The 26,295-nt window shown below is 43.2% G+C and overlaps 1 protein-coding gene across 1 annotated transcript in view; it reads right to left on the bottom strand.

Annotated features, from left to right (window-relative positions):
- The window catches only part of LOC146196999 (E3 ubiquitin-protein ligase RNFT2), a 30,372-nt gene extending 9,428 nt beyond the window's left edge, over positions 1–20,944 (bottom strand). Inside the window, exons 1-7 of the mRNA XM_084598720.1 lie at positions 20,502–20,944; positions 18,014–18,173; positions 17,481–17,622; positions 15,635–15,922; positions 10,929–11,005; positions 4,456–4,556; positions 613–766 (exon numbers count right to left, since the gene is read on the bottom strand). Of these exons, the coding sequence (XP_084454846.1) occupies positions 613–766; positions 4,456–4,556; positions 10,929–11,005; positions 15,635–15,922; positions 17,481–17,622; positions 18,014–18,163 (912 nt within the window). The 5' untranslated portion in view covers positions 18,164–18,173; positions 20,502–20,944. The remainder of the gene's footprint in view (positions 1–612; positions 767–4,455; positions 4,557–10,928; positions 11,006–15,634; positions 15,923–17,480; positions 17,623–18,013; positions 18,174–20,501) is intronic.
- Between the last annotated feature and the right edge of the window lie 5,351 nt (positions 20,945–26,295).

Genomic DNA, 26,295 nt, shown 5'->3' with positions numbered 1-26,295 from the left:
GAGCGATACCAGTAAGCTGCTAGTCATAATCTGCTTCTTAGGTATGGTGTGCATTTGAATCTAGGCCGATAGTTTTTTGAAAATACGAGAGAGATGTGTAACTTGTACACCGGTTCAGAGACAACGATTTTGTCGTCGTATCATAAAACACGGCATAAAACCGTAAAAAGCTAGAGAACTCCAGCAGGCCTTATCAAGCTCGTGTCGCAATGAGTTGTAGCTAGCTGGATTGCTGCAGACTGGGTGGACATTCGGAAGGCTTGGTGGCATGCTCATTCTGAAAGTGCAGCATTTCCAATGCACTTGATGGCATACAAAATTGCGTACTGTACGAAAAGGACGGTAACAAGGAGGTCAGCGATGAGGACAACAAGCGAGCGAAAGCAAGTCCCTACAAATAAATGTTGTTTGCACGCTGTCCCTGCCATCGTTCACAACTGCTTTTCGGCCCGCTTACATTCAAGCAAAGTTTTTGGGTGGAGGGACTTTAAACTTTGGGGTGACCGCTTAGAATAGTGATAGGCCTGGATCCGAGTAACTACGATATATGTTTCGGGAACAAAATGCAGCAAGCAGCTCTGGTCATTACAGGTGAAAAAGGCAAACACATACTCGTCTGGGGAAAGCAGAGAGGCATGCTGGCAGGGCGAGGATAGCTGCCTTCACCAGAATGGTAATCAACTTGAGAACAAAGTCAGTGACCACGACAATCCACACCACTTCCAGGCCGCCAATAGGTTGAGTGTACGGAGGCACCAAGATGAGCCTGTAGGCACAAAGTGAAGCAAGGGTACAAAGGTTATAGAGCCAATCTACAAGACAAACGGTGACCATGTGCCAAGAAATCTAGTAAGAAATCACTCTTTCTTTCTTACAGCACAAGCAAGGAAGCCACAAACACTTGTTTTCACACAATATCCAGTACAAGGAGCCAGAAACATGCACTGTAACATTTATAACCATTGGTAAAAAAGATAGACTGCAAATGCAGCATGGCAATTAGATGTTCAGTGACTGAGCCATTACCGCAATGCATTATTAATGCATTAGTAAGAAAGAATGATACACATTAAAAATACATGCTCAGTAAGAGCACCAGTGCTTCCTTATGATCAGATTTAGGAAGTTGAGGATGTGGAAGGATTCACTGCATTGATGCGTGGCAGAAAAGTGGACTATCTGTTGCGGGTTATGCTGGTGGCTTTGTTTCGTTCAGCCAGAGTGATGGATTTGACTGTATGCCCTGTTTTAATGTGGTGGAGTTGACGGCTCCATTTCCCCTAAGAAATCTGGCGTCAGCACTGTCAGTGTTGTGAGATAAAAATCATTGGCATGGCTCTGGATGGCAATTAGTTGATCGATGACACGGCTGTGCACTGACCGGTCGTCGGGCGGTGTGACATAGGCCCCGCCAACTCGGACAGGCACTGACAACTCAGGCTTCGCCTTTAATGTGGGATGGCAACATTGGAATACAGCCTTCCAGGACCCTCAGATGCCCCTAGTCCACACAGGCACGATGATAGGGCTTGGTTAAAGAGGGGATTTAGGTCTATGTGGGGTGGTCTTTAAACAATCTCGTAGCTAATATTTTGATTGTCAGTATAGGCCAGGTACATGGCTGTCTGAAGTATTATTCTTTCTACGTTCATTTTCCAGCAAACAGTGCAACACCCAGCAGAAACTTCTGGAAAGATATACACCCGGCCACATTCGAAAGAAAATCGCCCATACAGTCTGGCAGCCTGCCGCAAAAGCCTAGCTCTTTTAAGCTGCACAGGAACTGAACCCCCAGGTGGCAGCCAAGGTGCCTTTCACATCGAATACAACCATAAATGAAAGTGGTAACACAAAAACCACGTCTATATACATCCCACTGGTACTTCAAGAAATACTTGTGATCTATTCATATCAAAATGCAAGCCATATGCATTACAACTTTGGAGGATCCATTGTGTGACTGTGTAGTTCCTTTCAGTACACACAATACACTTCGAGCGACTCTTATAAATCATAATACAAAAATTTTCATGGCTAACAAAAATGAAGCACAGGACAATAGAACGGCAGCACAATACACAGCACTGATTGCACACACCTGTCTCACGACAAGACCAGTATTCCTATTTTGAAGTTTGTCCTTAATATTATGTGAAAGAGGTCATTTTGGTCAAGTAATAGTAATAATGCTTTGCATTACACTCCATGATAGGTCGAAAAATTTCACCAGTACAGAAAAAAAGGATTGACACAGTTATAGCACATTTTAGTTAAACAGCAGTACTTCTTTTTTTTTTTTCATAGCATATTACTACTATAAAGCTCCTAATACAGTGCCTTTAAGGTTCCCATGACTCTTAGCAACTCACTATGTCATGACAATTAGCTTACCCCAAGCTAGAAATGCCATTAGGTGCACTTAGGTCTGATAGCACCAGTAATATTGCACACTTGGAACATTTCTGTTCCTTTTTTACTCTATGAATAAAATTTAGAGTTAATATTCATGTCGATGTCACCTCTACATTATCGAGAACACAGCTTCGCACACAATGCATCCGACACATGCTTGCTATGAGTCAACAGCTGCGAGTCACACTCAAGAAGAAAAATCTACAAAGAAAGAATATGGGACACACACTCAATCATCCTTGAACGACTGTGAGCAGCTGTGCACGCCTGTGACGCAAGCCTGTTTGCCTTGCTGAATCTCTCTTGGCTTTCCAAGGCTTTGTACCTGATTTAGATAATTTTACTGCACAAACCCCATGCATAAACTGTCAGGCATGTAGGCGAGGTGACAGGGACATATGAATCAGGGTAAAGCCGGAATGCGCTGATCCGTGCTTATGCCAGTTCGTGCAGTTAATGTTTAAATGGTTAAGTGAGCGCTGGACACTTGCGCTTGCAAGCCACCTGCTACGAACACATGAGGAGCACGGGAGGAGGCTTCTTTTGAGGGCATTTAGTCGGGAGATCGCCAACTCCACTCAGCACATTCAAGCTTAGAGTAAAAACAAATAATTTTGAATTTTTTTCTTGCATAATATAAGGGAGGGGCCTCAGTGATGCAATGCCAATCAATGATTTGGAACACAGAGATGCTGGAACATTCTAGAAATGTGTTCTCACTATGTTCCATCGCAAGCTGTAAACGCAGTTAGCAACGGGTTCACTTTCAGGAATCACGAGTTCGCAAGCATTACATCGGATTCCGAAAATTGCGCCCTGTCTCGGCAAACAGTTCAATCATAGCCTCTCTTGTCAGCAATTACCATTACTAAACCAAATCTTTCTTTACAAGCGTGAAAATTATGCAAGATACATCTCATAATGCAGAGATCTGTAGAATTCAACAAGCTTTTGGCACCTTCAAAAGTGAACCAGTACAGTTGTTTTAAGTGATATGTTAATGTACTGACTGCAGATGAGAGCCGATTCCTTCTGCTTCAAGCATGTGCTCTAACTACACCGTCTGCCCTGAAAGAGGTACCGGAACACTTCCTACGGAACATCATATCAGCTGCGATAATAACAAACAATAACGTAATAATAACAACAAATAACGTCTGACCAGCAAGACAAAAGAGCCACGCACGATTTAAAACTATGCAGGCCCTATCCTCTGCTTTTCACCAATGCCCCAAATAATCCCCAATTATTGTCGCATTGACATTTAAGAGCGGTCACTTATTTCCGGCACTCCATTCAGTTCCATCGTACAATTTAATCAGCATACAATAGAAGTTATAACTCTGGGAATTACTGTTCATGCCTACAGCTTCCAGATTCAACTTATGCGCACATGCAAATATCTCCAACCTGAAAGAGTTGCCTTCAACTTTCACTTCTGAAGGTTGAACGCATTACCTGCATTCATGATTACTGCACAAGTATGAGTGATGAAAGGCAGACTTCTTCCCTCTGTTAAAAACAGTTTTCATTTAGACGGACGACGCCTATCAGACTTTTTCAACCCCAGTCTAGAAGTGGAAACAGAAATCATCCTTATGCACTAATTTTCCTTCCCTTTCAGCTGCCTGTACTATTGATTCACGAAGGTGTGTTTGCGGGCTAGTTGGTGTAACATTGCTAAAAAGGGAACAGCGCAATACAGCACCTTTCCCCCATGCTGTTCTTTTTTCTTCATACTGTATCTGGACTGTTTCCTTTTTACCAATGTACTACACTATTGGTGCAATAAAACACAAAAGGAACAATTACAACCCAAACGCAAAAGCAGAAGTTAACAATTGGACAAGAAGAAATAACAAAATGCGGCTTGCTACCACTTTTAAAGAGCATTTGTAAAAAACGGAGAGATGAGGATTAATCGTGCCAGCATCTAATTTCGTCCGCAACTGACGTCTTCACATTTTTATGCAAGCATTTCAAGAGCATGACTTGCACAATTCAGCGTTCCTGCGAATGTTGGTAGAGGCAAAATGAACTCACGCGTAGGCGAGGCCTTTCTCCGCCAGCAGGAAGTAGACAAAGCAGATGCAGGTGCACAGATTGGTGACCACCAGCATCAGGCTGCTAAGCTGGCGCTTCGCCTGCGGGGTTCGGAGATCCCATGGTCACCGCACAGCACCACAGGCACACGAACAGCAGCACACCCAACAGGGCCAGGTAGCACACCATGGCGGTGGCAACACTTGTGAATGACGGAGCCCAGCGAAACCGGCGCAAATGCACTTAACGAATGCCGATGACAATCTGCCTCCTTTTTACAGCGACCCTCAAAGAGAAGAAGCAGCAGAGAGTGCACCACGCACTCCTGCAGTCAGTGCAAAGCTGCCTAGCAAATCCGAGACGGCACAACTACAGGGGATGTTAGAATGCGAATGAGAAAGCTAGTGGAGCAACTGAAGGCCACAGTCCGACGCTACAGAAATCTCACAGCGCTAAGAAGGCAAGCGGGAGCTGAAACTGTTGCTCAAAAGTGCAATCAACGAGAGAATGACAACAAACCTCTGAGAATTCAAGAATACTTGCATGACACAAGTAGAGCCAGAGGTGAGGAACTTACTCCGAAGTGTCAAGGGAGAGACGTGTTTTGGACCATAGCCTGGCGTTCATCGTTGCCCCAGGTTTTGGAGCCTTAGTGAACAAGCAAGGCTAGGCTCTTCAAAATCATCCCTTTGATAAACTACCCTACAAAAGAAAGACAAATCTTGACAGACCAAAATCAGCCGAAAGGGAAAACCTGTTGGCACCTTCAGGGAACATAAGCAATCTGAGAATGGATGCTACAGGTGACAACTAAAAAATTTGTCACCTAAAGCGATAAGTGTGTTGAAACAATGATGGAAGAGAGTATAAAAAAAAAACGAGAACAAAAAAGTAAGAGAGAATGCTAGCAGTTACGTGCGGACGACAGCGCTGAGAGAAATCGATATGAACGAAACAGCCCAGAAAGTAATATAACTATGCAAGCCGAGCGAGTGGACACAATCGAAGCAGCTAGAAGAGAAAGTGACGCACAATTTTTGTGTCGCTCAGCTCGAAAGGCCTCCTCACCTTCCCTCATCCTTCCCTTTCTCTCTTGCTTGCCATAGTCCACCAGCTTATCCAAAATATCCTTTCTTCTCGTCCTAAGCTTTTCTTGTTTTTTTCTTTGCCTCCGCCACAGCACGTTTGGCACACAGCCTGCTCAGACTAACCTTTTCCCCGACTGCTAGGTCCCCTCCAATTGGCCAGCTAGCCCTAAACAGAAAAAAAAAAAAAAAGTGTCTACAGCCCACGGCTGCCGCCTGCCTGCAAGGCACAGCTGTTTCTTGGATGGCAACAGATGTCGGACAAGGGGGAGGAGGAGGCTGAGAGCAGAAAAAAGAAGCAGAAAAGGAAATCCGTTGCCTCTCCCGACGACAGGCACATTTCTATTCCAACTGTGCGCTCTGATAAATAATGCATTGAGCAAGCGAGCAAGCAAGGCTGGGTCAGAACTGATACTGCAACCGTGTTACTGTGCACTATTTGAAATGCACGCTCTGATGACAATGAAAAAGCACAACAAATAATAAAGCAAGAAAAATCAGCCGAAAAATTAAAATCTTCCATGCAATGCACAGCTGGGCAAACAAGTAAAAAAATCTGAAAGTTTTCAACCTGAGAAATATGTGCTTATTTCTTCGACGGGGTTAAAAACATAATAAATAGACACTTTGCTCACTCTTACTCGATACACAGCGATTAACACAGCAAGCTGGCTACCTTGTATGTTGACAACTTTCTCAAATCTTCTAAACTATCATGTGCAATGAAACATTTGTCAAGAGTCCCATAAATAATTTACAGACGTAAATACAATATGCTTTCCAGAACCCTGTCTATGCTGCAATTTCGTGTTACAGAGCTCCAATGTATTAACTCTACAAATGCAGCGAGGCTACAAATGGCTGCTTGAAACAAATGAGGTACAGAGTTGGTTAACTAAGCTAATATTTCTGCTTCTTAGAAAGCATATCCAAAGTCAAAGCTGAGTGGAACAGTAGGTCGGCATCTAAATAGAGACCTAGTCGTCATTAGATTCATAAAGAATGTTCGCACAAGTAACCTTTAGACATAAATAACCAGTCCTGGATTATTTTACTGACGATGAGGTTTCAAGGTGAGCTTAAAACTGACATTTAAAGCAGACATGCTAACATGTTTTCTTAGACGCACTGTGATGTGAATTTATGTATACACTAAAGTCACAAAAATGCTCAAATTAAAATTCTTTGGTTATACTCATATAATTAAATTAGAGCTGAAACTAGTTCTAGTTATGAGATAAAGGGAGCATTTTTTTTTTTTAATGAGTTAAACCCCAAAGCCAAACTTAAGTCAAATCATATTGTAATAGCAAGAAAAAGCCATATATATTTTTCATGAGAACCTTCTTTGTCATTCTGAGCCTCAGTGTGGACTGTTTTGGGTGTAGTTTAATTTATTGCTTCTTCAGCTCTATTTTACAGTCAACTGCATAGGATACGAAAAGGCTGGTGAAAGTTCACTAAGTAAGGATGCACCTCTGCTACATACATTCAGGTTTAAAGTGCTTAATTGGGCTAGTTAACCGTGACCACCTAAATTAGTTATTACCAGCAAAATGAGATATGCAGACAGCAAACAACAGAGCTAGCAATTTTATGGTGATTCTGCATCCTGTCTGTACGTACCATTTTGCCACTAAACACAAACTTAGGAAGGTACACTCAAGTTGCAATAAGTTCTAGGCTTGATACATTATAGCTAGTTTACATTCCTGCTGATGAAAGTGGGAAGAGAAAAGAAGAGAAGAGTGTTGCATCAGCACTCCTGACAGCAACCTGCTGTTTAGACCTGCCTGCTGCACTCTGTGAAGCACATCAGAGTCCCTAATTGTGCAAAATGAAGGTTCTAAATATTTTTCCACCTAATTCCCACCACAGCCAATTTTAAGCCCTATTTTCACAAGTAAAGCTAGCACAACAAAGATTTTGAAAAAAATAAAGTTACGAAATTTTGGAATAAAGCTATAGAGACAAAAATGACTCGCCCAACTTTCGGCATTACAAAAATGGCAGTTAAATAAAAAATTTCGTACTAGCCAAACCAGTGTAAATTGTTCGTAAACAACCAAATGATTACAAATAAACTTCCTTCCCTGTATTTAAGTGATATCAGCAATAAGTTGGGCCCAAGTGAAGTAACTGAACAATGACAGAAAAGTAATTCATTATTATTCATTATTTTTCATTCACCTTTTATCAGTAGAGCACAAATATATATATGAGCGAGAATGAGCCGGCGCAACTAGCTTGATCTGTTTTAAAGTTTACTTCCGGTATACTAAACGAGAAATCAGGCGTCATAACATAACAACATAACACCGCAGTGTCTGGGCCATGACATGTGGCCTTGTGACGTCCCGCAACCCGCCAACCAATCTCGACTACGTCACCTGCCAGCACAGTAAGAGGCATGCTAGTGATCTTTCGCTCATAACAGTGATGCTAACAACGCCAACGCCGATGCCGAATTTATTGGAGAATGAAACCTTTAAAGCCATTGCATTAAAAATCACTGCTGCTGGAGGTAAAGTACATACTTGCTAAATTAACTCTTCCCCGTAGTGGCCTTCGTGACAGTACTATCAAGCGTGCCAGTTTTAAGGCGAAAGCCTTTAATGGCTCATGCTGTCGTAGACAAAATGTGACCAGCTTTTGCGGCGACTCTGATTGGCCGAGGTGGGATGACGTCATAAAGGTCTCGACCAATCACAACCACCACAGTATGCGCGAATGCATGCCTTATATGGCCATATGCCTGTCAATGATCAATTACTATTTAAATAATCAATCAATTAAGTACTAATTAATGACCACATACATAATTTGTTAGTTAATTACATACTTGATGCCTAACAAATAATTAATGCCTTAATAATTCATTAATTACTAATCAGTGCCAGCTGCATAGCAGAATGCAGCACTCGGGCTTTTGCCTTTCACTAGTTTAGTCCCTCGTAACTTTATTTCAGACCCTCTCAGCTGTGTTTTTGCTTTCTTGTTCCCACTGCGGCTCTCTTGTTTTTGTCTCAATAGACTCTGCTGGTAGGCTGTTTTTACTGTGACCCTAAAATGGTCCAGAATCTCTGCCGCTAATTTCAACTTTTCCCCACCCTTTGCAGGCTGTTTTCAGAGTCGAGACAGTTTCTGTCATGCCAATAACAATGAAACAATGGCTCCCATACAATCGCTTCTTTGCATGAAAAATTAGAGTGAACAATGATATCTGATTGGCCAAGCATGGGGAGCATTGTACATGCTACAATGAGGCCTGTTGCATCAGGATTCTGGCAGCGATGAGAGCTTAGGCCTCCAAATAAAAAAAAAAGGAAAAAATGGTACCATTTGCAACCTTGTTTCGATACCCATTCAGGAAGAAGAGAAGGGAGCTCCAAGATGTGCTTCCCCACAGGTGTGCAAACAAACACTAATACCCCAGTCAGACGGTCATTTTCAAAGGCGATTGAGCTGATAGCCTTCGAGATTTTCAATCGCGATCGAACTCGAAGGAGTTGTGCCGCTGCTACACGGCAAAACACGAAGGCTATTGTAATAATTCTGGTGTTTGGCGCCAAACTTTTGTGGCGCCACTATCGTTGCTTTCAGTTTTGCTTAAAGGACTAAAATCGCTCTATAAATGCAAAATAAAAAATAACTGTTGCCTTTTTTTAGTAACTGCAGGTATTTAGTATTATTCAAGGACAACTTTGTTTTTTTTTTTTTTTTTTAACGCGTTGAAGTTCATACGGCTGTGCTTTTCATTGTGTTTGCTTTACTCGGCGACTCATGTTGCAGTGGTAGAGAGTACATAAATAACGCACTTTAAAAAAGAGAGATGCTATTTTAAAATTATTACGGACATAATATTTTACCGAGTAAATTAAAGATATAAAATAACGCTTGTTCACATTTTTGTATCGCAAGCACGCTGTGCACGTGTGTGCGTGACGCTCCTCTGGTCACCGCTAGCAACCTTGCACGACGTTTCAAGGCCTTCGAGATCTCAATAGAGTTTTGAGCAGTTCCGTTGACTCCATAGACTATCGACTGAATGGCCATTCAAAACGCCCGTGTGGCAGCTTTCGAAGGCCTTCGAAATGCCCGTGTGACAGCGGTATAAAGTGCCTTTTCCTCAGTACTATCCTACAACAACAAAAGGCAATATAGAAAAAAAAAGGCCACGTTACTCAACAGTATAATGGGTGACAGGAAAAGCTGAGTCTGCGTGTAACATGAATAGCTGATATATTGGCATGCGCACCGTCATAATGCAAATAATTGCTTTTACTACCACGTGTCACACCCAAGACTGATGCACAGCCCTTTTCTCACTTTTCTGACACACTGCCCCAACTTGTAAGCTTGGCAAAAATGAAATGCAGCAGCATATTGCAAAAATTAAAGAGCACTGCAGAATCTGCATTGGAGTAATGCGAAAGCAAGGATGCTACTGTTGGTTGCTTCTGGTTGCTTATAGCACTTGCTTAATTTACTTCTTGTTTACCCATTTTAGTCTTTGGTACTTTCAAATTGTGTGCCAATCCTTTCCTATGCCATTTTCCGGCTCTACTTCTGGTTGCCTGATGTTACATCCTCTACGTCACATTAAATCACTTCTTGTTTATTCATTTTAGTCTTTCGTACTTGTTAATTCATTTGTTTACCCATTTTATTCTTTGGCACTTTCAAATTGGTGTCCACAGAACAAGTGTGATAGATACTGCGCCTTTAGTTTCCTGTGAACTAGTTATTCGAATTATTACCCAATTAACTTATTGGCCTAATTATTTTTTCGGACACAACATTACGTCCCCTTCTATCGATTGACACTACTCATTAACCTCTACCACTTTTTAATTACTCACAACTGCTGCGGACACGATTTTGCGGACACGTTCTGCAGATAGAAATCTGTGAACACAGCGAAGTAATGCTTTCACATTAAAAGAAAGTATAAGCTGTAATCCTTTCTTATTTTATTAACTAAAGTTCAGAAGTGCAGAGTTGTGAGTAAATAATAAAATACTGAATTAAAGTTCTTCGAGACGGCTAAACATACTGATGCAACTTCTACTCGCCATTAATGCAGCAAATATTATCCCTGCTTCTTGAGATCATTCACTAAACAAGATGCTGCTCACCTCGTTTAAAAATATGAAAAAAAAAAAAGAAATACTAACATCCCCAGAAACAGACTCAAAACTGCATCATGCAAAAGCACCAGTGATCTGTGAACGTAACACAGAATCTCACCCCAACGAAGTATACTAGTGAATGAGAAAAGACGTACAAAATGCAATGCGCCTCTTTTTAATGGTAAGGCCAAAGGAGGCTCAACTACCAGCGAAGAGCAAAGTTTAGCAGCATATATATCATACCACAAAGGCTCACCTGTTTGCCGACCTCACGTTTGATCACAGAGTTCGCATGACAAAAAGTGATGAAAAGTCCAATGATCACTAGAACACCTGAAAAAAAAAAAAAGGGGGTAATGAAAGAAAAGATAAGTTTTTTTTTCGCACTGAAATGACAAATAAAAAAATGGCAGCACAAGTAGAACATTACAGGTAAATGCAGATGTTCCAACAAGGGCGTACAAAACTCAAGTATAGTTCAGTTGCAGTAACTTATACACTAAGGAGGCTATTAACTCTCACAATAGAAACAAACAATCCTAATCCTAATACTACACAGTGCAACACTAAGGCGGGTAAACTATTAAACATCCTAAGTGGTGACACATTAACACGTTTAAACATAGCTGCCATTGACACTGAATATCTCAGAAAAATTATAAATGCAAATGAACTTTTGTTGTCCATATCAAACAGCAAAAAGAAAAAAAAACTTCACTGACAGCCTAATGAATAATGGCTAACGATTGCCGTTTAATGTCACTCACACAATGCTGCTCTAATAGACTTAGTGATGCAGTGGCATTTACATTAGTACAACAAATCAAGGGCTAGATAATGAGTAGCATGAAAAAAATAAAATCTTTGCTTTCTGCAGTTGTTTATTATGCTAACAAGAGAAATACAGATAAAAAAATTGATTGGAAAATATATCAATTCACTTGGCATCTACTTCGCTACCCAATTCTGGCAGAAGGGAACAAGGTTTTTGGTTTTATTGTGTTTAACATCTCAGAGGGACTCGTTAACTGCAGTTTAATCTTGTCTCTTCTGTTTCAGCATTCACTAACCACTGGTTATGTTCCAGAAGACTGGCGGATTGGCAAAATAATTCCCGTATTTAAGAAAGGCTGCAGATCATTTCCAAATAATTATCGACCCATTTCCATCACTTGCGTCTGCTCCAAACTCATGGAACAAGTCATTTTTCGAGCGTGGCTACCTTTTTGTCATCTGTTAGTTTCTTCCATCCTAATCAACATGGTTTTCGCAAAGGACGCTCATGTGACACTCGGCTTGCTCTTTTCCTACATGACCTGCATTCTTCCATTGACCAAAACATTCCTGTTGACGTCTTGGATTTTGAAAAGGCATTTGAAAATGTTCCCCATAAGCGCCTAATATGTAAACTTTCTAATCTTAATCTCTATCCGCCTGTGGTGGAATGGATCCGAGGATTCCTGGCTAATCGATAACAATTTGCGTACGCACACTTCCATTCTTCTCCGATGTTTCCCGTCCTCTCTGGAGTACCTTAAGGATCTGTCCTTGGGCCCCTTCTCTTCCTAATATATATCAATGACATTCCTTATAACATCTCATCCGAAATTCACCTATTCACTGATGACTGTGTCATATACCAACCAATAACTAATCATGCAGACACATCAAGCCTGCAAGAAGATATTAACAAAGTGCTAGCATGGCGTGACCATTGACTCATGACGCTTAATGTAAAACAGACTTTCCAGCTATCATTCTGCTGCCGTCGTAACTATGTCGCTCCTACCTACTACATTAACGACAACCCTGTTGCGCTCTCAGGCTCCTGCAAATACTTAGGTATCAATATCTCTAATGATTTAACCTGGACACGTCATGTTCACAGCATCGCTAACTCGGCTAACTGGTTGCTAAGCTACTTACGTCGCAATCTGACACTTGCACTTTCTTTTCTTAAATTGCTTGCCTACAGGACCCTAATTCGTCCGAAACTAGAATATGCTAACGCTATTTTTGACCCTCATCACAGTAATCTAATAACAATCCTCTAATCCATTCAAAACCACGCCGCTAGGTTTATTTTATCAGATTATTTTTACAGCAGCAGTATTACAGCATTGAAAGCACAGCTTAGCCTTAACCCGCTGTCATCTCGTCGTAAAACTACCTGTCCTGTCTCATTCTTTTTCATAGATTTTATCACTCATTGCCTCCTGTCAACAATGTAATCAGACCACCCTACCGCTATTCCCGCAATACCCACCACAACGCTGTGTATCTGCTGCGCACGCGCACTGTCACATACCAAAACTCATTTTTCATTTGCACTGACAATGATTGGAATCACCTCCCTGACCATATTGCCACTATCACTGACCTGCCATGCTTCAAGTGACCATATTGCCACCATCACTGACCTGCCATGCTTCAAGTCTTCAATCGAAGCCCATCTTTCAAGCCTTCCTTCATAAATCACTTTTGCCATGTTTGCCCACCCCTTATGTAATGTCCCTGCAAGGGACCTTTGAGGTATAATAAATAAATAAATAAATAAATAGATAAATAAATAAATAAATAAATAAATATGCTAAGAAAGGATGTTGCCGTGGAGGGCTCCAGAAAATTTCGAACACCTGGGACTCTCTAAAATGCACTGAAATCGCACAGTTCACAGGCGCCTTGCGTTTTGGCCCCATTAAAATGCAGCCTCCACGGCTGGGACACAATGGACTCAGAGCAAGAGCAGAGGAAGGAAAGAAGGAAGGAATGGAGGAAGTGTAACAGGAGTAGTAGCACACACTTAAAAACATCTTAAAAGGTAAGTAACTGAGAAACTACGCCAGTGCCCTCCACGGCCAAGTGAAAGGTATGTGATACGATGTTGAAATATTGCTCTCTTAGCTATGCCCACCTGTCAGGCATGTGGAGAGCCAAAAATGAAGTCCTCCCACACATGCACTAAACCTTACACAAACCAAAGAAAGAGAAGAAATTTTGAGCTGAATTGGAAGACACGTGGTGTGCAGGATGAACAGATAAACTGGGCGGTCTAACTTAAAAGAAACAACTATGAAATAGCAGCCATGAGCTAAAATAACTAACAAATGTTAATTATCACTCCTGTATGATCCTGTCTTCCATATTTCACTTTAATGGGTCATATTAGGTGACAAGATGTGCATGGGCAGAACATGTAATGCGAAGGCAAGATAACCAATGCCCTTTTCAGGGTAACGTGCCCTTTTCAGGGTAATGGGCTACATTCCAAGATTGGTTCGGTTATAGGGTTCAACATCCCAAAGCGACTTAGGTTATGAGAGACATCATAGTGGAAGGCTCCGGAAATTCCGGCTTCCTGGGGTTCTTTAATGTGCACTGACATCGCACAGTACACGGGCAACTTGCTCTTCACCTCAATCTTCCCTCAAAACCGAGGAGTATCACATTCAAATCTTGCACCCTAACTCCACATGTTCGTTTCAAACTGAACCTAATAAAGGTGGGTTTTGCATTAAGCCAAGGAAAAAAAATATCCTGCATTGCTGTGCAAAAAAGTAGCTGCCACAATTGAGATTCGGCAGTCGAGAGTTCAGCAGTCGAGTGCTTTAACCCTCGAATCAACGTGGTGGGGGTAGATTACAAGAGAAGGGGAGCGTAGTATAGCTGGGGGGCGGTAGGAAGTCAACAGGCAGATGTGACAGGAACGAATTAATTGGAGGGTTTCTTTGAAAGAGGCCTTCGCTCCTCACCGGGTGTACTTATGGTATGATGATGACAGCGGCTCCCACTGTGCCAGAATGACACAGCACTGTTCTATCACACGTGTAATTTTACACTCCCTCCACTTAAAATTTTCGACCAGTACAATATTTCCATTCAGCCAGTCATAAAAGTTATCATGAAGTGAACCTTTCAAGATTCAGAACACTGATGGCTCTGAATTTCATGGATTTACGAAAAGCTACTTCACCTGTGCTACAAAAGAAATGAAGCTGTGCGGAAAGGCACAGTAGTCCAACCAAAAATGGAGAGAATACCTGGTGAAAAGCAGTACACAGTGGACCAACGGTAACTTTTTTTAACAACAGGAGAATCTTAGGATGGTAGTTCACCTTCAACATTAACCAGCGCTGTCCTGTGCAGATGGTAGAACTTTCAACTGATCTCTTTCCCAGCACTCATTGGCATGATAGCTGCCTAAAGCACCCAGTTTTCTCTTCTCTTCTATCTTGATGGACGTGGTGTCAATGAAGTTTCACCCTGTTGATCAATATCTAGGTGTGCCCGTCGGTCAGCCGTAGGCACTTGTCCTGTCCTCTCTAAACTTTATCCTTCTTGTTCAGCGCACTGCCTAATGTTTCCAATCACTGGTCTGAGAAATATATTGCGAGCTTTGTCACAAAACATAACATTTAGTCAAGGTGCTATACAAAGGAAAGTTCCCTGCTGAAAAAGGAATCTCAACAAGTAGGCGCAATGTTAGCATTAAAGAAATAAATATAATCTGGCCTAAGAACATGAAGACAGACGCATAAAAGGAAGAAAAACAGGCAGGGAAATTCTACCGAAAGAGGCACAATGGCCTTTATTCTTCCAGAAAGAAGAGGCCAAAGAAAAGATATAGGCATATGAAAGGAAGAGAGACAAGAAGCGGGACTATGAGGTAAGACTAACAACAAAAAACGCAGGAAAATGAGGAAGAGCAACGTGAAAGAAAGCACACGGAAATGAGGAAGAACAAAACAAAGTAGAAAAACAGGGATTATGCAGTGAATATTTGCCTTTTCAGGTATACATGCAGGGTACATACCTCTGCCTACTATTCTTGAAAGACAGTTACAGGAGAAGTTAAGATTTTAGACCACAGTTTAACGACTGGTATTCGTGGGTTTAGATTTGCGGGAAGAATTTGTAGCCTCTACGTGCCTGTCATATAAGGAGAACAGATGCAAAACTCACCCACACGGTGGTCGAAGGCCAACTTGAGGAGTAGGATGAGCACAAAGGTGACATACTTGTCCACTAGCATGAGCACGGCCCGGAGCTCAGGTGTAGTGTTCAGCCGCTCCTCTGTCTCCGTGGTTGTCTCGGGACTAGCAGGGCCAGGTTGTGGCGCACCCCCACCACCCGAAGCAACACCACTGACCACTTCGGTCGAGCTGCGTGTGTTTGGCAATGGCGGTGTTGGCGAGCCATCCGGCTCCATGTTGATCACATAGGATGAGCCCGCACCTGCATTTATTTGAGCTGGACGAAGGAGAAAAATACACACGTGGCTCAAGGTTTGTGAAGACCAAAGCCAAAGCATTACCTAGTCTAATCTGTCCTCAAAATTGGGCTTAGAAAATGTAATTGCCTCTATTTCGCCCAAGGCACACTGCATAAGCAGGCTGTTCCTAGCTGTCAAAGGTTACTACAGCAAACGCCTTGTCAATGTCTGGCCATGACATGACGGTAACCAATTACATATGCCACACATGCTACAAATGTGGCCAAATACTATGTCACTAAGCCTGTTCCTCTCAAATTCCCTCTGAACTTCAAAGTAAAATGGGATGAAAGTGTGATGTTCTGTACTTTCCTGTACAAGAAGCAAAAGAGGCGCATTCCTGTTATAGTATGCAGCCCTCTCCTTGTAAATGCAGCCATATCTTTCCCTCTTTATCTTTATCTAAGAGCTTCATAATCTGACTTCCTCGATTTAGACAGCTTACTTTTCTTCACTATTTACATATCCAGATATTCAGAAAACTGTACTTTATCAAGTTTAATCAACTCCATCGCCTGACTCGTACAACTGACGCAGTTTCTCCGAGGACATTTAGGTAGCGTTGGAGTCCCTACTTCTTCAAATCAGTAACTATCAAATATTTGACTGCTCTTAGAGTTGCAACAATTTGTCTACAAAAGCATGGATAGAAGGTTACCTCAAACAGCACTGCTTAGAAACTAAAAACTGAATACAAATATACAAATAGTCTAGCATCGGCACCGAGTCAAGCATGAATCGAATAGGTATGATTATTCCTTACTCCTCTGAACGCTTGCACAAAACAAATATGCGTGCAAAATAGTGAAGAGATAGTGGCAATGCTAAATATTTGTGGAGCTAAAGCTATAGCCCTCAAGACAAGCAACCATGAACTTCACCAAGAGGCATGCAGCTTGAAGACAGCATATTAACTATGTGACGGTCATCTCAAACTCCTCAAGAAAGACAGTGAACCATCTCAGTTGATGAGAAGGAAGAGGGTTTCGAACCTTGGCCTCCAATATCGGGAATAAATGCACGGTTTGCTTAACCTAGATGAATCCTGTGAGTAGCCCCATAATTTTGGAGGCCCACGTTTGAGTATGATGAATGCACAAACTAATCACATTAGTATGCTGTGCGACGCCTCAGTAGACACTGTTCTTAAATCCGCCAGTGAGAAAACTACGGCCATCTCAATTCAAACTTTGTGTCTGTCATTCAGAAACTATTCCAAAGCTTGAGATCATACTCGATTTGTTTCAAGAAACTCTAAATGTTCCTTATCTGATTCATTTAAAGAATCAAATAGACGAATACTCAAAAAACTATAAATATTCGGACACTACTAATGAATAGCGATTTTTAAGAGTGGGAAACAAAAATCTAGGATAAAGCGAATGGCCTCCTCACATCATTTCATATAGCATCAAGGTTTCTGGCTGCCATAGTTTGTGTATGTGGCCGGTATGACCAAACGAGTTTCAGAGACACAGTAAAGCAGCTGAGGACTGCAGCACCTCTTGCAGTGCCAACATTGAGCAGTGTGCTCACCCGAGGAAGAGGATGACGGTATACTCGGAGAGCTGGCTGGGCGTGCATGTTCGTGGAGTTGCTGTGCCTGGTGCCAAAGTGGCGATGTCGGTTGGGCATGCAGAGATGACTGTTCTATCAGGGGTGTCAGTCCCATGAGAACCTGCAATCATTAAGAGGCACGAAATAGAAGCGTTTTAGTCTCGCTCTCATGAAACAAAAGCCTGCAACAACTTCAACAAGCACAGCAGGCAAAACAGGCCTTACAAGGCAATGATTTAGTAATTCATAACAAGTAATCCGTCAATTAGTGAAAATAAATGGCTTGTAAAATAACTGGGCAATGAATAAATTACAGGTGTTAAGTGATGTTACATAAAGCTTCAAAAGAAGCGCAGTGACTTAACAGTTTCACTTGAAAACACTAAAGAACTGCTTCTCATATAGGCTCGGATGTATTTTAATTTCAATCGGGGGCCCATTTTGAAGCCCTTTATTACATAGCTGATGTTTTCAATAACACCTGAAGACATGAAAAAGCTGGGTGCATTTACATGATGAATGTCACGTCGCAGGTTTCTTGAGCCTGTTAGGTTCAGCCCACGTCCAGCACTGTAGGAACGAGCCACCGAGGACCAACCAAATACCCTGTGTAGGGTGCTGCGTCCCACACGCCCTTCACCGCTGGGGCCTCCCTCAGCCATGGCTGCCTCACTGAAAAATTGCAGACAATATAACAGTAACAGAAAAGTGAGACTTCACTCTACCTTAGACCAGAAAACTGACAATGATGGCTGTAATCTCTACACTATATACATGAAAAAAAGAAATAGAGGTAGGGGGAGGGGGAGGGCAGAGAACCCTGTTAGACATGGAGGACGAATTAGTAGCATCTCGTCATGTCTTCTGAGAGGTGGAAAACAAAATGGGACAAAGTTTTGCACTCCTGTCCCCTTTCACTTTTTGTGCACACTAGCCTGTTACCACTCAACTACCTTTGATTTTGAAAGCACTCACTCTCACATGCTCCTCACACCAATCAGGTTCATCCAATCGGCTACACCAGTTTTCTCCCAACAGTACAGTGGGTGCTTCTATAGCATGTTGGACACTGTAATAATTACAGAGGTTCCAATTGGTTTCCCTGCAGTCAGTTATGACCCACTCTGTCAGCAACACATACAGCACCAAGCACAAACCTCACGGAAGGCTCTCATAAGGTTATCGCTACAGAATATTTGCCATCTGCCCTACCTGCTACTGGCAAAGATAAGATACTCGCAGTTCTGACACTCGTCCTATCTCATGCTAACAAGACAAATATTTCAACATTTTCCATTCGAAAACTGACCACCTGATGTTATTTTTGAGTGCTAAGCTGAGGACTTTAATTCACTAATAACAACAGCAGTGGAATTAAAGCAGAGGACCATTTCTCAATGCAGCACACGACACGCAATACGCACAAGGTGTAGATGGGGCAAGTTGTTGTGTTGTGTGCTTTTTTTTTTGGCACATAAACAACTGAGGCTATCATGCACGCAGGCCTTTACACAAGCACAACTTTGAGAAGTTTGTTTCGTGCTCCACAACAGTAAAGCTGTGTGTGTACCAATGATCTAGTATAGGAAAGCTACAGTAACTATAAGGAAGGATTTGAAAAAGTGTCTAGAAGCAATAGCTGCCCTTGCCTGTAGTTTCTTTTTTTTTTTTCTTTTTCATATAACTCCTAGTGACGAACCAGCTTGCTGAATGCTTTGCACAAATGAACCTTTTTTTCAGAAAAAGCCATGCTCTCACTGTGATTGCTTGTCTATTCTTACTGCTACACATCTGGTGTTCTCTAATCTGCCGTGTGTAGAAAACTGATGTGACATACAAAAAAAAACACAAAAAAAAATATGGGATGTGATTCGTTTGTTATAGTCATTTACACAAAGTGAGGTTTAATGTATAATGGATCCTTCATGGCAAACTCCTCTGACACTTTAAGGCTTGAATGTGAAGAGAAGCCCCAGTCAGCCTTTCTATTGCACTATTTTCAAGAGTGATCGAGTGTATAATTGTGGGAACACGTAATGATGATATAAATAATGCCTGTCACTATTCATCTCAATATGTAAAAGCATGAAAGGTCAAATGAAGCTGCAACATATATGACAGGCAAAACGCATAGCGAATGTTATCACAAAAGCTTGTGGTACGATTTTCCAAACCTTATGTTGGCAAGTTTAAACAACTGGGGCGATGCAGGTTTGGTGAGAAATATGCAAAACGTTTCAAAGTGTGGTTCACGTTTTTTCATCGCGCTCATGAGAAACTGAAAACAAGCCAGAATGCATTAAAAAAAAAAAGATAAAATATTCGCTTTCTCACTACTCCTAATGCTGTATCGTCGTGAGCCACACCAAGGAGACGACTGTTTAAATGTGTGACAGCACGTCTTGACGAAAGTGTGCGGCAAAAACGGTTCCCGACACAACATTGGAAAATGTCAAGTTCCATACGTGTGTGCAACACGAAACTTGGCCCCAGCTTGTACACGTGTCGATTACAAGGCTATTAATAGCACGGCACAACATGCGATGCGGCGAATGAGTCGAGACCAACCAGGATGTAGTACATACGCGCGCAGCCAACGCGTGTAAGCACTCCATTTAACATCAAGAAACAGACGTGCAAGTCAGCTGACAGCACGGGCGTATGATCCGCTCATCAACACCAATCTTAGAATGCTCGTTGCTTAGTACACAAAACAGCAAAATAATTCGTTGTACACATACACAAGAACGCCTCGATCACGCCTGTCTCTTATAACTTGTGCTACAACAGAGCAACTGCGAACTCGTCACACGATCACGCGATGGCCGGTGTACTAGTACACGCCTATAGCATTTTGTCCTTTCCACCCTAAACTGGAATGGGTCAATAAGATAAAGCAGCAACAAGAAAGGAGCGACAACAATGGTGCAGGACGTGCCTTGTCAATATTTCGCGCCTGGTGGTACGAGCGATGCAATGAAAAACCAAACAGAAACCAACCTGTTGTCAGGAGTTCGACCAGCACTGCTACGCTGAAGGGTTCCGTGGACAGAGGCAGGCGGGTCCTGCGGCGATTCCAGCTTGATCCTCAAAGTCTTTGCCGGCAAAACTATAACTGAACACTAGAAAACATCAGCACTGCGAGCAACGTCTTACGTAGCGTCGCCCGACACCGATAGTAGTAGCGCGACGACAGCGAATGGACTGCGCGTTTGGAGCGTCCACATTGGGTACCAAGGCCGGAATGCTTCAACAAAGTACTGTGACTTCAGTAGCCACACTTGAATTTCTCGAGATCACAAAGCCGCCGAACAAGTGCTAACGCACACCTTTGAGGAGCTCTCGGTCGACATTTACGGATTGCAGTGGTAGGAAAATTCGTCGGCACGGGAACCTACACGACCAGCTGCCGCGTTAGGTGCGGGTTTCGTCATTAGGCCGCGCTACCAGCACACGCTCAACATTGGCTCAGCCTATCCGATTCCAATCCAATCCTATCCGTAATTATCATTTGCTTTTGGTTTCAGTTTTATGAAATGCCATCCACAATTTGGACATTTACTTTTTGTTGTTTTGCTTTCATGCTCTTCGTTTTCTTTTTTTTTTTCTGCATCGAGCATTCGCACGACCGGCCGTCGTGCGAATGCCGCTTCCCACAAGGGCAGCTTCGACGCGAGACGAGCTGCGCCGAACACATCACATCACATCACATCACATCACATCACATCACATCACATCACATCACATCACATCACATATCACATCAACGCACACACACATCACATCAGAAACCTCTCACAAATCGGACACACAAGCGGACACAATTTTCTGCAAACCTTTCTAACTATGCAATTAATTAACTAAAACTTTCTACTTAACTTTTAATTAATGCAGTCGGGTTGTTTGTGCCAATAAAGAAATTTAAGCCATGGGCAACCTGATACCATATCAGTTTTTGAAACAATAAGACACTTTATAATGCCCAGCAAGCCAATAGCACGGGGAATCAATCTAGGTGAAGACGCAGATGATGATAATTAAAACTTTATTTTCCACCGATTTAGGAGGCCCCTACTCCCCGCTCCTGGCACGCAGGCCTGAGGAACGGGGGCTGGAACCACTGCAGCTGGAACCTCCGCGTCTAAGGACTGGCGATTGGTTATTCGCGGCCTCAGCCACCAGGCGGACGGCTCTTTGCTGGTCAGAGGGGACTTTGATTTGCAGCAGGGTCTCCCGGGCTTCTCTACTTTTAATGTTTTCCCTTAATGTCTTCCTAATCTATAATTTTCGATGATTTCTTTATACGTTTGCAAACGTTCGTCCGTCTCCTGGCAGTCAGGCGGTTCTGCGTTTGCCCGGAAGTAGAGATCTCGGGCTAAATCATGGGCCGCCTCGTTGCCGGAGACGGACGTACGTGTGCGCTGGGACACATGCAAATAGGGTGATTTTATTGCGATCGATTTTAACAGCAGTTGACAGAATTCGGGCGGTTTCTTGCAAGGCCTTTTCCGATATTCCAGATAGCAGTTTTATTACGCTAAAGATCACTCTAGCCTTCGTTCCGACGCGAGCGAGCGCTACTGCGACCTCTTCAGTCAAGTCTATGTCTATGTTCCTGCCCCGGATGGTGGCGGCGCAGTTACCATCGGCTACCGCGGCGAGTGCCACCCCCGATCGGCCGCTTGCAGCGTCTACGTAGGCGATTTCTTTTACTCTGAATTCTTATTTGCTCTTTTAACCAGTGCTTCTGCTCTCTTTTCCCTTCTCTCCTTGTTGTATTCTGGGTGCATGTTGCGGGAGAGAGGAGGGACAATTATGTTTTCGCGACATTGTGGCGGTAGAGCAACCTTGTCAGCTGTGCCCCTATCTGTTTTCGATCCAGAGGAGAGGAGGGACAATGATGTTCTCGCGACATTGTGGCGGTAGGGTAACCTTGTCGGCTGTGCCCTTATCTGTTTTTCAGCCCACCCACTAAGATGGTTCGGCCCGTGCTTGTCCTACTTAATCTCTCATGTTGGGCAGTTCTCACCGATTCAGCAAGTTCCGTCCAGCTATTATGCACTCCCATTCTATCAGGCGTTCCGTAGAGGAGGAGATGGGTAGACCCAGCGCCCTCTTGACGCAACGCCTGATGAGCGCGTCTATCTTATCTTTTTCATTAGTCCTGATGTTGAGGAAAGGTGTGCCATAGCATATTCGACTTATTATGTACGCCTGCATCATTCTCAAGAGGCTTCTCTCTTTGAGGCCTCTGCCTTTGAGTGCAATCCTCCTAAATATCCCTGTTGCTTGCGTCGCGTAGGTAGTGAGCTTTTTTATCGTTCCGTCGTTATATCCGTCCTCTTGAATAAAATGTCTGAGGATTCTGATGTGCTGGACATTTGGTACGGTTTTGCCGTCGACCTTAATTTCGAAGTTAAAGTCGCCCTTGCACCTCATTGATTTTGGGCTATATATGAAAAGTTCGGATTTTTGCGGGGAGCATGCGAGACCCCTTTCGGCTGCATAGGACACAACGGGGTCCGCTGGCGCCTGTAGACTTTCCTCTATGCTGCCGTCGCTGCCATATATTGTTCAACCATAGATTAACGTCGTCTGCGTACATGCTGAACTTTAGATATTTTATGAGCTTAAGAGCGGCGGGAAGGCCTCTCGCCCTCGAGATGGTAGCGGATTTAACGTGGCGCATGAGGATTTCTGCCCAATCGTCGATGTTTTGAATATTTTCTCCTATATTTGAGAATTCCCTAATTTGTCTAAATTTCTCCCATTCGACTGCGCTGAGTATCTTTCCTCGTCTTACTTTGACTCCCCGTTTAAGCGTTATTTCGAGAACGTAGTGATCGCTCCCAAAGTTGAGCTCTGTGTTCTTCCACCTAAGCTCCTCTATGTTTTTGGTGAATATTAAGTCTAGGTCATGTAAAGCCATCAAGGCTATGCACGAAAAGTACAGTAAAAAAAAAAAAACAGAGGCAATGACAAGACGAGCGCAAACTAACAACTAGTTTATTCAGAAGTTTAATCTCTAAATATAAAACATATTTATAGGCGCATGCTCAGCGGAAAGATCTACAACATGCCTGATAAACGGGAACCACCGTCATACGTACCCTACAAAACAGAATTCAACAAAGCAGACTCGCTTCTGTATAAGGCGATAGACGTATCGCTGATACAATTGTGCGCTTTTTCTTTATCAAATAAGACTCAAATATTTTGCTTGCCACTACGTTGCTGCCCCGGCCAAGAATCCTAATTCAGTCGCGGCCTGCACTTGCAATCTCGGCAATGTTCGGTCAAATTTGTACTAAGTCAAAACTCGATTTAACGAAGTTGAGGGGAGCCGTGAATTGTTTCGTTAAATCGAGAACTTCGTTAAATTGAATTAGGCATTTCTTGGGCACATAATTCAGTACATTCGATTATACAGTAAAACCTCGTTAAAACGTACCCGCTTAAACAGTACTTTCGTTTTAAAAGTAGTAAAGTCAAGTCCCCGACTGAGCACCCATTTAACATAATGCATTTTGTATCCGAATAAACCGTACCAGCTTATCGCGGTCGTATCGGTTAGCACGTACCATTTTCACTTTCCGTCGCACTCGCGCGTGACGAATTCACGCCGGTAGCACCGACCCAAAGGACGGTTCGGCTAGCGGCGCAACAATCTTCCCTAAATACCGCCGACGGGACGGCAAGCCACTCAGCTAATGACAAATAGGCGCCAAAGTTGGTAATCATACAACTAGCGCAATCTTTGGGGGTCCGTATGGGTCATCGTCATGACCCCCCGCGCTACAAACACACACACAAAAAAAAAAAAACAAAAAAAAAAAAAACAAGCGAACTGCAACAGCGCCATCTATGAAATGTGGCACGAACTTTTCTACTGCTGGCGTCATCTCGTGAGCTCGACTCAAAATTAAAACTCGTTTAGCGCCGCGCAGTTTGAAAAAAGCGACGGGATGAAGATGCTCCGCGCTTTTACCGCTGACTCGCAATCAATAAATTTTGGGGTGCTGTCTACAAAATAGACCAAAAATTAACACTTTTTCACCTTCATTTCTCGAAAAAAGGTTCGTTAAATCGGGACAGATCACGGAATCGGTTTCGTTATTTCGGGTTAGTCAAAGCATTGAACCCTATGGGCGTCTGAGGGGGAATTAGGATACCTTCGTTAAATCGAGATTTTTGTTAAATCGGGTTTCGTTAAATCGATACATTCCTTATCCCCTAACATGCGCACATGCTCCCCTGCACGATCATTAACGCATCTCCTTGTTGTTAGTTCGCGCTCGTCTTGTCGTTACCTCTGATTTTTTTTTGTGTTGTCCTTTTTGCGCATAGCCTTGATGGTTTTACATGATCCTAGCCAACTAGCCTGACAACTCTTGTTAAGTCTGGGGCTGTGTCGTTGCTCACACTGTTTCTTACCCTGGTCGGGCAGCCAGGGTCTGTTTGCAGAGTGATGTTTAATTTGTGAAAATCTTCCCATAACTTCCTGCCCTTCGGATCTTGCCTATATATCCCCACTCTTGGTGGCCGGCGTTGAAGTCTCCTACATTTAGCAAGGGGTTGGCTCCGGCTGCCTTCATTGCTTTCCGGAATAATGCCCTGAACCTATTGTGCTGCTGAGGAGAGCTATATATGTTTAGGATGAAAACACTGGGTTCCTTCTTCCTGCCCATGATGACTTTAATGAAAACCGCCTCAATATCGCGAGAAATAATTTCGTGTTCGATCACAGTTATGTTCCTTTTGATAAATATAGTGAAACGGAATTTTGCTCCCCAGACGCTAGCAAACGCTTGATATCCTGATAATTTAATGACTCCTTTGCCAGTTTCCTGTAGGGCTACGGCTAGAGGTTTTTCTGTTTGCTCGAGGTGCTGTTACACTAACGCTCACTTGCGCGGTAACCCTCGGCAGTTCCACTGGCATACCGTCGAATTATTCTTAATTTTGGTTGCGTTTTGCGCATGTTGGAACTGGTCAAGTATCCCTAGCTTCTCCCGCTGTTTGCCTTTCTGCCATAGCAGCAAGAGCCTCATTTGTATGTTGATTGTTTCTGGACGCCTATGATGTTGGTCATGCCGGTCTCGAGCTGCTCGAGTCTCGCCCCATATTTGGCGTCTAGTCTACGTTCTATTGCCGCCAGCGGATCCGTTTCTCCTCCACTTCGTTTCTGCGGGGGAGGTGGTCTGATATGTTCAATGATCTTTGCTTTCTCCTCCATTTCTGACGCCGAGGGTGGTGTTAGCACCTTTGGCGTCACAGGTGGAGGTGTCCGTTTGGCTACTTATTTTGCAGGGGGAGACTGTGGAGGTGAGAGAGACCCGTTATTTGGCTGTGATTTAGATTGGTGGAGGTCCTGGGTGAGTTTATGAATTATCTCCCTCAGTTCTCCGACTCCATTTCCCAACTTTTCTATTTATCCTGTTTTCCTCATCTTTAGCCTGGGGTACCCCACTGCTGAAACTCAAGGTTTTACTGTCCCCGCTCGGGCTTCTCTTTCGGGGGGCCCACGGGTTCCTTGGGTTCCTGGAGTTGGCCGCGGTTCTGGATTTGGACCCCTACCTGGACTTGGATCCGGAACGCTTCCTACTGCTGCTGGAGCTCGAACAGCGACGTCGGTTGGCGGCTTCCTCCAACTGCGGGAAGTTCCCGCTCTGCGCCTGGAAGCTTCCGCCCCTGACTTGAGAATCTCCGTGCTGGTCACGGGGTCTCTTCTGAATTTCGAGCGTCATCTGCGGCTGCTCTCAGGTGTGGTGTCGCGATTTTGCTGCTGCTCGTT

This window comes from Amblyomma maculatum, chromosome 3, assembly GCF_055883805.1.
Source record: "Amblyomma maculatum isolate TAMU_Amacu chromosome 3, ASM5588380v1, whole genome shotgun sequence".
Taxonomy (NCBI): Eukaryota; Metazoa; Arthropoda; class Arachnida; order Ixodida; family Ixodidae; genus Amblyomma; species Amblyomma maculatum.
Note: the sequence above shows the minus strand (reverse complement) of the source record. Positions and strands in the feature narration are given on the sequence as shown.